The following is a 14,766-nucleotide window of genomic DNA, read 5'->3' on the forward strand; positions in this document are numbered from 1 at the left end:
CCGTAATGCTATTATAAAATAGGAAAACACAGTTTCTCAGTAAAAGTAGTTAAAGACATAAATGAGGTACATTCACAAATCAAGGCAAACGTTCATTCTCCTGCAGCAATGGACAAGTAGTGAAGCTGATCCCCTGAGACAAATAAAATTTGATATAATGCAGGTCCACCATCCAGTGGCAGGATCACAAACACTGCCTTTACAAGACAATTGGCAATTGAAGATAGAAGGTTCAGAACACCTGAGATACATCATTAGACTGGACCTTCCACTTCTTCCCTTTAGTTCACATCTTAACAGTATGCTCTAAATCAAAAAAAAACTAACATTATTATTGTTCTCATCACAAAAGAAAAAAAATCCAATAGTAAAACAAAAGCAGAAAACAGTTTTTTCTTCCGCCCTGCCAGACTGATGTAATGTGTGCTTACATGACTCACTTTGGCACTGCTACATCAGTTACCTCAAGTGGATTTAGTAAATGTCATCCAAGCAGCCATCACAGCAGGCTCACAAATTTAACACATGTCAAAATGAAAATACAATTTCAGACAGTTTAACACACAATTCCAGATTAATGTGCATCAACAAACACTTAAATTCAAAATGAGGCCGTAGTTTCTATTTAGTCAACATCTCTAACCTCAAAAGTATCAGCTAAATCTCATTAGCGTGCCAGCACATTTTCCACACTCTGCCTTACTGGACGAACGGACATGATTATTTCCTAACACCGTGCTAATGTTTTCTAATGAGTTGATGTCGTCAGTAACCGGAGACTTATCAGACATGAATTGCAGGCCCCCTAAATAAACCTAAAAAGGTGGTTGCACAAATGAATATAATTTGTCCAAAGCACTTTGTAAAATTCGATGTATCTGTGGACGCAGCTTGATGCATCACAAGCTTCCCCAGCAATCACTTTTTCTGGGCAAGATGTATTTTACAAGGATTTTGTCTGCGGAAGCTTCTATACCTTTTAATTACATACAGTAGATATCAGTGCCTATCTACATTATATCTGAAACACATTTGAAAAGAGAGGAAAATATGCTGGCGGCTTTTAACAGCAGTTATCAATCTTGAAGTACTGTGCATTACGTCTCAATGTATTACTTTTGTAATACATTTCTGCTAACTGGGTATTTCTTGGCCAATATTAAAAAGACCGTGAGTAGTACAGAAGCTACAATGAAAAAAAAAACATAGGCTTCCAACTTGGAATCACAATAGCAAATCCCAATAGTGACCAAGATTTGCATAGTATTTTCTGGAAGATTCACTCTGCTAGCCAGGGTCATGCCATGGATGAGAGAGAACATGGCATTACCCTGACTGGTGCCTTCCTGAAATAGGACAATCTTACCAAGTCCAAAGCTGAACAAAAATAGGGCGAGGGTGCATGAGGAATGGGGCAATGGTCTAATCGCTTAGGTTTGCAAAGAGGAAAATTAATTGGAAATTCTAAATGATTAATGATGTCTCCACATCATGAGGTACAAAAGGATGTAGGACAAATGGGCTTTTTAAGAATGGTTCTGTGAACTTACAAGTTTAAAATTTCTAACAGCACAATCAAAAACTAAAATAACATGAAGAAGTCTAGATATTGAGCCTGCAGTGTTGAGCACAGTGACACCAATACCATCCATGGGTTAAACCATACATAGCAACTCAAACCTGAACGAGGGGACAGGGAAACAAGTCAGGTTTTAAAAAAATCTTAACCGTTGGCCATAATTATTATTTTGTGCACTGCCATGATTTTAATATACACAGTACTTCAAAATGACTGCTGCATATAATGAAATGATGCTGGTTTTGACTCAGGATGTTTAACATGGACTTTTGTTGTTGCATTAAAATAAAAAGCAAACACTTAAACAACATCGTTTAAGAGAAGACAACAATCTACTCTTCTCGGAGTGAAGAGGTAAATTCCTACTTCTGATACACAAAGGTGAACAAAAAATCTTTGGTTTTTATGGGCGGCTGATCTAGCTGTATTTGAAAATAATAACACTGAATATATTGATTAAGGAAGCAGCTTTATTTACTCTCCTTCACCCTGTGAAACTTGACTAGCCAAGAGACAGGACTGTCTTTATTGCTCAACATTGGTTAGTTTTTTTTTAAAGCTATTACAAGACCCTATTCTTTCACATACTCCAGAACTGCCATTATATTGTATGTACCTGTTAGTAACTGCTGCAGACAATGTGACTCTAAGCCACAGGAATATGCAGTCATCTTTGGAGAAGTCCTCAGTAAATTACATTCGCAATTCAACTGAATTGTTAAAGAAATTCGAGTGAGTGTTACAGACAGCTGGAGTATTTCACTTTGGTTTGCGCAAAGGAATTTGGTATTTCTTTAAAAAAAAGTTTTAAATTAGAATCTAGGCTCATCAGGGAAAAAGTCTGCCTCTTTTAAAAATGCCAAATAATCAATGATGCCTAAAGCATCCATTAAAGCTTCATAATTAATCAGAAAAAGAGAATCCTCTTGCGCTCAGTGATATTAAACAACTAATTGTTGCAATATTAAGGAGTAATGCGCATTTACATTACATTTGGAACTACAAGAAAATTCTCTTTTTCATTCATCAACTCTATTGTAGGTTATATGAAAAGTGACACAGTTCTTAGGTTTGGAATTCAGATACTGCATAGACACAGTGCCCTGTCAATATATAAAAAAAATCCAACAAGAAAAGTAAATCTTTGGATATAGACAAACGTCATTTACCTTTGTATACCGCCGACTCCTAATACTATAGGATGACACTAATCTGAAAGACAAGTGCTAAACTGACTATTACTGTAATTCTGATCTACACTATAAAGAGCAGAGTGCAGCTAACCAGAAGTAGTACTCAGTAGATAGTACTAAGGATCTTTAAATGAGCCGATAGAAGGACTTAACTCAAACATTAAAACATTAATGATTTGGATAGGGCAAAGATTTGGATTGCAACTAATTTTGGACATAAACACATTGGATATCTATTTAATGTAATTCTATTTTTTCTAGTAAAGAATGAACCATAGTAGACCTTGGATGTTTACACATCAATATAATTTGCTTCCCAAAGCAGTTTTCCAATTACACGACTGTAATATTGTATTAGAAAATCAATTTTTCTATTCAAATACATACAAGTCACTACTTCTGATTGATTAGTAACTATCATAAAATTAAGAGACTTAATTGTAATTAAATGGCCCAAAAAGAAATTTCACAGAAAAAGAAAGTTTATGTACATTTTCTTTGGTAAGCTTGTTTTAAAATAGTTTTGATATATCGGCGTCACGTAGGCGTGAACATTTACTGGCACATATTTCTAGTGATCTGTTCTAACTCTTAAAAGCTACACAGTAACTATTTTAAAAATCAAAAATTCAACAAGATACCCTGTCAGTACACCACACATTTCAATGTGGCAGTTCAAATGTAATTATTTGATCCCTGAGGTTAGATAAAGAATAACACTAAAATAGGTTTTTAAAAGAGGTAGTATCAAACAGGAGGTGCAAGGTTAGAGCACATGAGAGTAGCAGCTTTTATTCCCTGTGAACATTTTTGGTATCATAAAGCTCTGTTTTATGCAAGCATTCTAAAAACAGAAATAGTGAGGCACCAAATGATAGTCTTTGGACTGCAACTCTCCAATGAGTTATTTAATATAATACCCATAAGCTGAAGTTGTTTTTATCAGAAGATGAAAAATTTATGTCCAAATTGTCATAGAGTCACCCACCAACACAGTAATAATCCACAGCAAATTCAACTATAAACGTATCATGTTATTTTGACATGTTTATAGAACTAACTTGGTATTCCATCCAATTGGATAATAATTAAAATTAATATTGGATTCGTGTGATTCAGAAGCAGTCATTTGAAAACAGTTTAATCAAATTTTTAAAAAATAGAATTCTGCTTATTCTTGTTAGGAATCTTAATTATTAAATCAATTATTTTCTTGCACATGGCGACAAATGGCATCATACCACTGCCTCCTTGTATTTGGCAGGTTGTTGAAATAAGTGAATCCACGCACAATGGGGAACAGAAGTTAGGGCTGGAATTTTCCAAACACCCCCCCCCACCCCGCAACGGACGCAGCAGCCATTCAAATGCCCATCAACTTCAGCGGAACCCGGAGATCCCGCCGATGGGAGTGACCTGAAAATTCCGGCCGAAGTATTCTGTCCAAAACTGCAAAAAGATATTTGGCTGTCATTTGGGAACAGAAACAAGGTGCTCAGAGTTAAACGAAATTAAAAACAAAGTATTCAGTCAATAAGTAGAATTAGTGGAAATGTGATATCTATTGAAAGGAATTTATGCTTCACTCTCTTAAGTCTACCAAGGGTGGATGTGTATTTTTAGCTTATGTTTTTTCCAGTTTTGAAGCTGGTCACGATTATGCACAGATTTTAGGACATCAGTTTGAGGAAAAAGCACTTGTCAATGCTGCAAATAAGAAACAAAATTGAAATCTACGTATAAGTGAACAGGAGAAACTCCCTTGGAGTAATAAATTTTAGATACAAATCACTAACTTCAACTAAACGTTTTACACAGTTTAGTATCTTTCACAAGAAATGAACCATCATAAATGGAAGGGGATTCTACATTTACATTAAAAAGATGCCATTGCAAATTATAAAGATTGGCCAATAAATAGTGAATAGAAAGTAGATGTGAATGAGTATGTATATGAACCAACCAAATAGATGTCATGTGTGCACTGAAACGGATCTAACATGCAGTTGCAGGAGTATCTATTAGAATGCATGAAATCAGGACCCAACTGGGACAGTGCAAGGTTATGGATAGGAGTCACTACAAGAGCCATGTTTTTCCATAATTTCTGCATCTACAGTATTCATCAGTTTCTAGAACAAGAAGCATGTAGGTAATCATTCTAGTTAATCCTGGTCTGCTTCAATTTGTCTGCGGTGCCTCCTAACAGATATTTAATGAAACTGAAATGTACCCAAAACATTTTAGGTTCAGACTGGATAAGAGTTCATTCATTTTGCTTGTACAACAACACTGTTATAATTCAGATGACTTTCAAATTAGCAGCTTAGGCACGTTTACTTAGTTCACAGTGTTACACTGCACAAACATGTATCTCTTTCAAAAACATCCAAAATGAAAGCATTTCCTCTTCCCTCTGATCAAACATGCTTTACATTTTTCACAGCTCTATGTAAAGCTGTATTATACACAAACATAACAGCTGTGAAAAGTGATCATATTAAGTTTCATGGGTTGGGACTGTGGCTTTAATACTCTCATTCAAACATATGACTGGATCCTTTGCCTTACATTAAAAAAAAAGCACAGTGAATGAAAACAACTTCAGCTCAATGGTGTTGCATTTGTTGCTATTTTAGAATGATACTTGCTTGTGTAAACAGAGCTTTAGTTAAACACTCTCATGGCAATGTCCTTACAACCCCTACATCACAGCAGAACATCAACAAACATTTCTTTTAGCAAAACAATGTATTTCTGTAAGGAAGTATCAGCTATTAGGCAATGGAGTCAAATATGTTAAATACTGGAGTTTACCGTTAGGTAACATTGAGGTAGATTTTTCAGCAGAAAGCCTGAAATATTATTTCTGCTCCAGTGATATACCTTTCAAAATAAAATCAAAAGAAATGTAACGGTCCTTTTCACATTTTTGACATACAGACATTCATGGTGGGTAAAATTCAAAATGTAACATTCATAAAACAAAAGCGTGTAAGAACCTGGAGTGATTAAAAAAAAAGACCCAGATTTTTGTTCCAGAATGTTCTTTGGCTTACTGCACATTGTCCATTGTACAGATAAATTACGGTCAAACTGGATCAGGTAACTTAAATTGGAAATTCATTGTTAGCGTGTTCGTGAGCAGTTTTTGGAGAAGGCATTTGACATACTTGAGGTGGTGCCAGCAGGTCTGAGGTAGTAGAAGAAGAACCAATCAACAGGAGTTGAGCTTCCTCTGAGGTAGACTTGATAAGAACGCTGACTGTTTCTGCTTGGACAAACGGCCCCAAGAAGGTAGGTGTAGTACATGTGACAGAAGAAAGGTGAGCCATTTCCATTTCCTCCCTAGAATCGTGCGAGTATCTGCCTGAATCGCCAGTTTCATGGCTTCCGTCACTGTTATGAGAATATTCTGTGTCTCCTGCAGTGTTGAACACAGCCTGCAGAGATGTAGGTGGAATGTGTATTGAGCCACCCGATTCCTCACAGGTCAGCCCAGTCAGCTGGTAAGAGCTCAGGCTTCGTACATTTCTTCTCACTGGCTGCTAGCAAAAGAATTACACCAGTTACATTTAGCAAGTACTTCAAATTCCAGCCAACTTCTTTTGCATAGTAGACAATGTAAACTGTTAAGAGGATCTTTGATATAAACATTGTTATGTGTAGGTAATCTGTACAATTGGCTGTATTATAAATCTAAGTAATTGCAATAGAAAACATAATTCTTTAGAGGGAAAGATCATAGCAATGCAGGTGGTGCAAGCTTGATAAGAGGGATACCATGAAGCATTTTTCAAACAAGTAGATGATAATTGTTGTGTATGGCACAGAGAAGACTAACATGCTCAAATGCAGGCAGCTATTATTGAACTAAATTTTATATATATATCTCCCCAGCAGAGAAGGCAATGTAACAAAATGCTCAGATTTATTATACTACAATAATTAAAGGAATAAATGCTTCAACCAGTGTTTGCACTCCACATGAGCCTCCATCCACTCTATCAGCCTCACCTTGTATTCCTTTCTCTGTCATGTGTCTATCTAGCTACCCCTTAAAAGCATCAATTTACATTTGCTTCAAGAGTTTGGTTCCAAATCTTACCTGCTTTTCTTTGTGCATCTTCACTGATTTCTTCGATGACCCAAATAATGACCATTTTTTTGCCTTTTCGTTCACACGAGTCGTGCTGCTAATAATCAGATCAGACCCACCCTGTTGGGATACAATAGAACACATTCAGATGGTTTACTTCTTGCTCAAACACCACCTATTATTACAGTGAATCGGGCATTTGAGTTACACTTTTTGTTCTAGGTTCAAGTCCCGGAAAAGGTAGTCCCTCCAAATTGCCTGCTATTAAAGTGACTAGTTTCACACAGTTTCAGCCACGATGTCAGAGGAGCATGTAATGCGAGCTGATTGAACTTTTGCTAGCTTTTAACAATATTCCCATATTCTGATCAAAACTCTGGATATCATTTCTGCCCCAACATTTTCATCAGTTTTATCTTGTCTAAACACAAGTACCGATACACCAAACGAATAAATAATGCAAAATACTTCCATGTTATCCTGTGTTTTTCTCATGCCATTTTCTTCTAAGGTTGGAATTTTAAGAGTTGCAATTAATAAATTTACTCTCAAGTTACTTCCCACTCCCAATTTTTAATGTAACTTTTTTCTTCTCCTTTGTCATATCGTGTTTGTCACCTCCCCTGCTTATGTGTAATATGCCTCCCTGTCAGCCGATCTGCCCTGCTAAATGTCTACCTGCTTCTGTTCTCACAGCAAAGATTAGGGAACATTACAGAAAAGTGGGTCTGTTAATGATATGTTAATTATATTGTCAAGGTACCAGGTGAAGAGCATTGTTTAATTAAGTACTTGGAGCACACATAAATAGTGGATAAAGTTTCTTTTAAAGTTTTTTCATTTTGTTACAGTGCCCTATAAAGGGCTGTTAATTTGTTCATTAGTTTATTTGTTATTTATTTTTAATTGGTACTCAAAAAAAAGTATAAGTAGGGGATAGCTGGGACACTGGGTTGTGTGGGAGGAAAGCTGTAAGACTAAACAAAGTCAATAATTTCTCTCTATAAAGGAAAGCTCTGTATCTTGGTTTTGGCTTCACAAAGCAGCTTGGACAGGGTCCTTCTAGCCTCCTCTGATTTGAAACTGGCATAAACTACAAACTAGGAAAGTTCCACAGGAGGCAGTGGCATAGTGGTATTGTCAGTGGACTAGTATTCCAGAGACCCAGGGTAATGCTCTGGGGCCCTGGGTTCAAATCCCATCACAGGAGAAGGTGAAATTTGAATTTAATAAAACATCTGGTCTGATGATGTCATAAAAACCCATTCTGGTTCACTAATGCCCTTTAGGGAAGGAAATCTGCCATCCTTACCTGGTCTGGCCTCCATGTGACTTTTCTGGTTGACTCTTAACTGCCCTCTGAACAAGGGCAATGAGGAATGGGCAATAAATGCCCAGCAATGCCCATGTAGAGGACTACACCAACCTAAATGCCAGAGCGGAAGGATAAGGTAAGTGTAAGGAGTCCCAGGGCAGCGAAGGCCTGAGGGATTGCGAGGGAATTAATCGGGTGGGGGGCTCCAGAGGTCACTAGGAGAGGGCACCTCCCCTATCCCTGCTCAAGATCTAACTCTGAATCACAATGGGGAAAGGCTGGAAAGAAACAATATTCCTGCCAGCCTAAAAACTGAGGCAGGGCATGAAACAGCCCTTAACCAGCCACTTAAATGCTGGCTTCCCATCCGAGGCCTTACCCGCCCCAACATAAAATCTGTGGCCGGGGCTGATGGGGACCCAGAGGGAATCCCGTCCCTGCACTTTAGCGCTCCCTCCTCCGACTAAAAATCTGTTGGTTGGGGAGTGTAAAATTCAGGCCAATATCTCCTATTCACAGCCCAATATTGTCAAGGAATTAGCATACTGAAGTGGATGGGAAGGGAGAAATTTGGCAAGAGGAGTTTTTAAAAGGAACCAACAAACACATTGCACCAGGGAGGGACCCTGCAATTTTTAAAATGTATGGCTGCGGAAATGGTTACAGGTCGATGTCGAAGTTAGCAATCCATTCAACAGCTTTGGCTGATGCAGTGTAAATGGCTGTGATGCCACCAGAAATGGATCTCTCAGGGCAGAAGTTCAATATACGCGCAATGGTCTGACTTGGATGGCCGTGATCAGAGTTTAGGAGAAAAATGGGAATTCTCAAAATTTCAATACTATGGAACGTGCATTGGTGTTGAAAGTTTTGAAGGACTTCCTCAGTTAGATCAAAATAACGTATTACTATAAAAGGCAAGAGGTAGGCAAAGTAGAAATAAAAGTAAATATAAAATGTATTACCTTGGTATCCAAAAAAACATTTTCAGGCATCATTGGCATTAAGGTTTCCACAGTTTCCTGTTCATTCTGACCCTTAGCAAGATGGTTGCCATTGACCAGTGGTCTTGTCACATGTGCTAACTGTACATTTCCCTGTTGCTCAGTCTTGATAGCAGATGATTTCCTGGACATACAAAAGCTCACCATGAAAAATTAACTTGGCAATCATGTGATATCTAATAATATCTGTTGATATGTATTCAATGCTGAATATAGTGACTTTAATCCCCGATTTAACTGAAAATGGGTGAACTGAGGTGAGTACAGCTTATTACAGAAGAGGACAATTCCTAAAATAAAATACTGATTGAAGACTGAAGGGGGTTGAGTATTTTCAGCAGGAGGCTAACATTTTGATTAACAGAATATTTTCCTTCACAATTACATTAAATACATTTACAATAAATTCTAATATAATTATTGCTCTTTTAACAATGCTATTTTGCCCTAAATAGTTGTACTTTCAAAACGATACCTTGCTTTGCTTCGGTAGAGGAGGATAAGGATGCAGATGATGATACAAGTTAGGGCTATGCAAACTCCGACAATAATTCCAGTCATTGACTTTTGGTCCAGGTGGTAAAATACATCTGAGTTAGCTTCAGTAAAAACAGATTGATAACAGACATTGGAACAATTAAATAAGAAGTGACTCAAAAGGTTTTCAGTCACAGTTGTCATTGGATCACACAATTCTATTACTAATTTCAATGATAAAAATAAAATGGGATCAGACAGATGTGACAATCTATCTCATATTATTGAGAATGTGAACATCAGTATTGTTATTGATAAATACAAAGCAATTAAACAAACTGTTAAATCTTTATAAAAATTGCCTTTTACATATGTAAATAGTAATAGATAATTTTCATAAAAGGCTTCTGTCAGCAGCAACAATCCATGTAGCACATCTGGACAGAAATGTATTATTTTGTTTAAATTCATGGATAAAGACAATATGCAGTAGGATGTTTGTAGAAGCAAAGAACACAGGATTTATAAGTTTTAGAGTATTGTCACCAGGTTTTTCTCTAGCTTTTACCAACACTATGTCCCAGTCAGTTTCCATTCAGATAATTCCAATATGTTGCTTTATTTCCCATCCCTATTAATGTGCAATCACATGATATGATAGAGCTATCAAAATCAGTTGCTCCGATAAAGACTTCTGCACAGGCGGCAAAAAATATTACAATTGAAACTATTGCACATCTAAAAGTTCTATCTTAGTCACAATAATTAAACATAATTGTTAATTTCCAGTGGGATAATGTTAAAAGCATCTTCTGTTTTTAAATTGCCCAGTTTAGATTCTTTGTATCTCATACTAACAGCATTTCACTGACAAGTATGCCCATTGAGTCTACTTTTAAAGAGAGCTTGTCAGAAAGGCCTAAGAGATTACATTAGTTACACAATTGCCTAATGGCAGCTGACTGTTTACTGACCTTTGGCATCTCCACTGCTGTGAGAGTCAGCCCACTTAGGCCCCTGGCTAAAGTATACAGTTTCCTTAGCAGGGATTGCTAGTTCCACAGCATTTGAAAAGGGCCCTTCTCCAACTTCATTCGAGGCAGATATCTGAACGAGGTAGACATTTCCTGGGAGGAGGTTCTCCAGCAAGGCCATAGTAATTGTTCCTAAAATCAAAGATGGCATTAATGGATCAAGAATACAAACACAGTGATGGCAGCATCAGTGTATTGCACAACAAGTGATCTATTAGTTCCACATCTCCATATATCATTCTTATTTTAATTCCCGTTTGGAAAAGTATCAATTTGCACAGTTCTGCATCGGACCATCCAGACAAAAGAAACATATATAAGCAAAAGTCCTGGAGAATATAATTTGTCTCCTACTAGCTAACTGAAGAGCACTGTTGGTAGAAACCAAAGGTTAGGTTATCTGACTTGGACAGATATGGGTACACTACTATAGGATATGAGTTTCTTCACCCAAGTCCACAACATTGATTCAGAACAGTATGGAGAGCGGCATCAAGTCCTGTTGCACTCCACTCAGCACACACCCCATCCTGCCTGAGGTCACTGTCCTAACAAGTTCCCACTTTTTTCTCCTTTCAGCCAGTTTGATATCCATACCCAAGTTTTAACTTACAATAGGATAGGGGAGTTCAAATTAGTAAAATGAAAATTTAGGACTAATATCAGAAAGATTTTCTTCACATAAAGAATGACAAAAGATCCATTTAGAAAGGTACTATAACCCCAACAATGGGGGAAATGTAGGGCCTTACTGAATAGATGAACCAGATTGGGTCTAATTGCCTTCGTCATCCATAATTATCGTGTGATATCTTCACTGTCCGCTTGGGATGGTAATTCTCAACAAAGTGTAGGTGGTTAAGTAGGCAAGATCATCACCTCTTAAAACCATATTAGCTGTTACTAATCACACAATTCTCATACAGGCATAATAATTTCCTGATAATAAATTCCATTCATTTAAATGTTTATTTGATGATTCGATAGTTTCCAGAGTTAGATTTATATAAGGTCAAAGGAATTGCTGTGGTCTGAGTAAAGCTCACCTTCCCTGTGAAGCACTTGCCATTCTCCTGCAATCCAAGCCTTTCTGGACGCATAAAGAATGGTGTAACGAGTGATGACTGTGTTGGTACCTTCTGGGGGTTTCCAAGAAATTAGAGCAGTTCCTTCTTCTATTAAAGTGACTTTCACACTTGAAGGTGGATTAACTGGAGCTATAGTAGTAAAACAAGTTAATGAAGGGATATTCAAAAACATCCATAATAAATAATACTTCAAGAGAGCTTTCTTTAACTTTTGAGAAACTCAATAGAATCCTCCAAAAAAAAAAAATCACAGATTAGTATTTTATGCAAGAATTAGGGCTTTTGGCTCTAGGGCTGGCTGTTCTTTTAAAGGTGTATAAAATACAAACAGTATAATAAAAATACAGCTTTTATAAAATCACGCTAACCGTTCATTACTGCAATGCACTAATAATGTCACAGGACTAACAGACTTTATACTTCCATTCTGTCATCAAATGCAACAAGAAACATTAAACAGTTGCTTCTACAGAACATTGGATGACATTTGACATAACAATGAATTAAGTTGGAATGTTAAGGATGGAACATGGAGTACAGATTGATGAGCAGATACCAGGTTGATGAACAGTTTGATGCAACTTAAAAGATCTCCCATAGATTTCATGAGTTGTGAAGATAGGCTGGCTAAATATTTTCTTTGGATGGGGTTATATTTTGTTGGTAAATTAGCTGATAACTTGACACAATGCTATTTTTCAGTAAATTTCCAGATAATTTGTCATTGATATAGGAGATCTAATGCTTTATTCATTTCTCAAAACACACCCCATTGCACTGTGTATAACCAAGAAGTGCTTAAAGCAAGGTAGCAATTTGTTTTTATGTAATGTGCCATAGAGTTAGTAAAGTTTCTGGAGGACGAGGGAGTTTGACATTGTTCTTACCTTCTGGCAACGTAAGCTGATAAACCACAGGGCTCCAGGGGCTGGAGAGCTGGTCTGCATGAAGACGCACAGCGAACTCATACTTGGTGAAAGGTTGTAAGCCATGAACAAGCATGTGTGTTTCTGACCTATTTAAGTGAAAATAAAATGGAGCTATTAATATGCTAGAGTCCTGAAATACCTATTATAAGAAGTGCTTTTCTGAGCAAACTTATAAATGCTAAGCAATTTGCAACATAATTAAACTTCTTAAAATCAGCCTATTAAGTGACTTTGAATTCAGTGCAAAAGTGAAGTTTTATGGAGATACTTAACATAATCTGCAGATAAATAGCTTTATCATTCATTCACCAATTCAATATGAACCAAAAGTGGGTATAATTCATTCAAGTGACTTACAAAATCTGTTGGTGTGTGAAGATGAAATTTGATAGCTCAGTGTTTCGCATATTAAAGACAGGATTTAAGTGTTAATCTTGGAAGTTAAATTCTATCAAAAAGAAGTAAATATAAAGCAGTCTGCAGAACTCCAATTCTATACTTGGATCAGGAAAGTTTTTGTCTTACGTCACTGGCATACAGAGCAGGCAACAAAGGATTAAGATAACCTATTACATAAACTATTGTACTCTCCTCTCGAAGAAGCTTGGCAGGGTGATACCCTGTAAAAGCAAAATGGCCCAATCATGACTGTATCACAGGAATACGGATTGTAGTCATTTTTAATATTAAACTCACAACCGAAAATTTCATACTAAAATGCCAAGTATTATCAGTCTAACTGTGACTGCTGTTGTATCTGCCAAATCTCACCATGCCAACCCAAACGCTCAATGACACAGTCTGAGATTTATTGTGGCTTGTGTTAAAAGTATATTTTTTAACAATAGTCTCCTTCAAAGCACCTAGAACTTGACAATATGATATCTATTTTTCCATGCATGTCAGATTAAAATATAGCACTTCAAAAGAAAAAAACAACGGTTTTCGACCTCTTAAGCACCTTTCATAAATGGCTGGAGATGAAATTCGATGAGTTGAAACAGCCAAATACTAACTTTTGCTTTCATGTATCCTTTTGTCGGTTTTAACAATGTTTGACAATTGCTAAATATATTTTCAATATTGGAACTATTCATAAGGCAAAATTCTCAAGCATTTTGCACTTGTGGCATTGGCATTGCTGTAACAATACCATAGCAACATGAAAAGTCACCTAACTCCAGCACTTTAGTATTAATAGTAAATGCATGAGGGACAGAGAAAAGGAAAAGCTGATCTGATCCGCCAGAGAAAAGGATCACACAGCAATCACAAACTTGCTTATAACGTGGCTTGTTAGTTTGTAATAAAAATAAGCTTTGAATTGTTAAACAAAAGCTAGTTTAGCACCATATCTTAAAGAAAATCAGAAGTGAAAGTTTATGGTGCTTGTCTATAAAAGTTCTATTTAGTTAAAAGCTTCATTCACCCTGGCTGAAGCTTTCATACTTTCATAGTGTAAACAACTATCTGGTGTCATGCCAGAGGGACCCAATAACCTCTTTTAAATTGCTAGACAACAAAGAATAGCAGTATGGGGACTAGAATTTTCCTATCTGGCATTCTTGTTTACTGTGTGATTAGATTGAAGATTGATACTGAACAGCACTATCTAGAATCACCTTGGGCAGACATAGACAAATGCAAGGCACAGCAAATGAATATGCTTGGCAAGGCCTAAAGGTGTTCACTGAAAAGAAATAACGTATCTTGTTGCAGCACAATATACATCGGTGTAAATCTTAAACGGCTTTCTCAAAGTTTCATCTAGACTCCAAGCATGTTGTTTATATTCAGCAGACTTCCAAGCCTCTCAATTTGGGAGAAGGCTGAAAGAGAGATCTAAATTAAATACAAAACTTTAATTTTAAAAATTGAGACAATCTCCAAAAGCAATAGAATTCAAGTCAGTCACGTCATCAGAGCTCAAACGTAGCTGTGCAAGAACACAGTAACACCCTGCTACAAAAGTAAAATACTGTAGGTGCTGGAAACCTGAAATAAAACAGAAAATGATAGAAATACTCAGCAGGTCAGGCAGCAACTGT

The 14,766-nt window shown here is 36.8% G+C and overlaps 1 protein-coding gene across 1 annotated transcript in view; it reads right to left on the reverse strand.

Annotated features, from left to right (window-relative positions):
- Positions 1-4,835: 4,835 nt before the first annotated feature.
- LOC121269873 (protogenin-like) overlaps positions 4,836-14,766 on the reverse strand; it is a 114,495-nt gene continuing 104,564 nt past the window's right edge. The window contains exons 14-21 of the mRNA XM_041174911.1: positions 12,677-12,804; positions 11,748-11,918; positions 10,642-10,833; positions 9,666-9,789; positions 9,152-9,314; positions 6,881-6,991; positions 5,946-6,320; positions 4,836-4,904 (exon numbers count right to left, since the gene is read on the reverse strand). Of these exons, the coding sequence (XP_041030845.1) occupies positions 4,836-4,904; positions 5,946-6,320; positions 6,881-6,991; positions 9,152-9,314; positions 9,666-9,789; positions 10,642-10,833; positions 11,748-11,918; positions 12,677-12,804 (1,333 nt within the window). The remainder of the gene's footprint in view (positions 4,905-5,945; positions 6,321-6,880; positions 6,992-9,151; positions 9,315-9,665; positions 9,790-10,641; positions 10,834-11,747; positions 11,919-12,676; positions 12,805-14,766) is intronic.

The sequence above is a fragment of the Carcharodon carcharias genome, chromosome 26 (genome assembly GCF_017639515.1).
Source record: "Carcharodon carcharias isolate sCarCar2 chromosome 26, sCarCar2.pri, whole genome shotgun sequence".
NCBI classification, from domain to species: Eukaryota; Metazoa; Chordata; class Chondrichthyes; order Lamniformes; family Lamnidae; genus Carcharodon; species Carcharodon carcharias.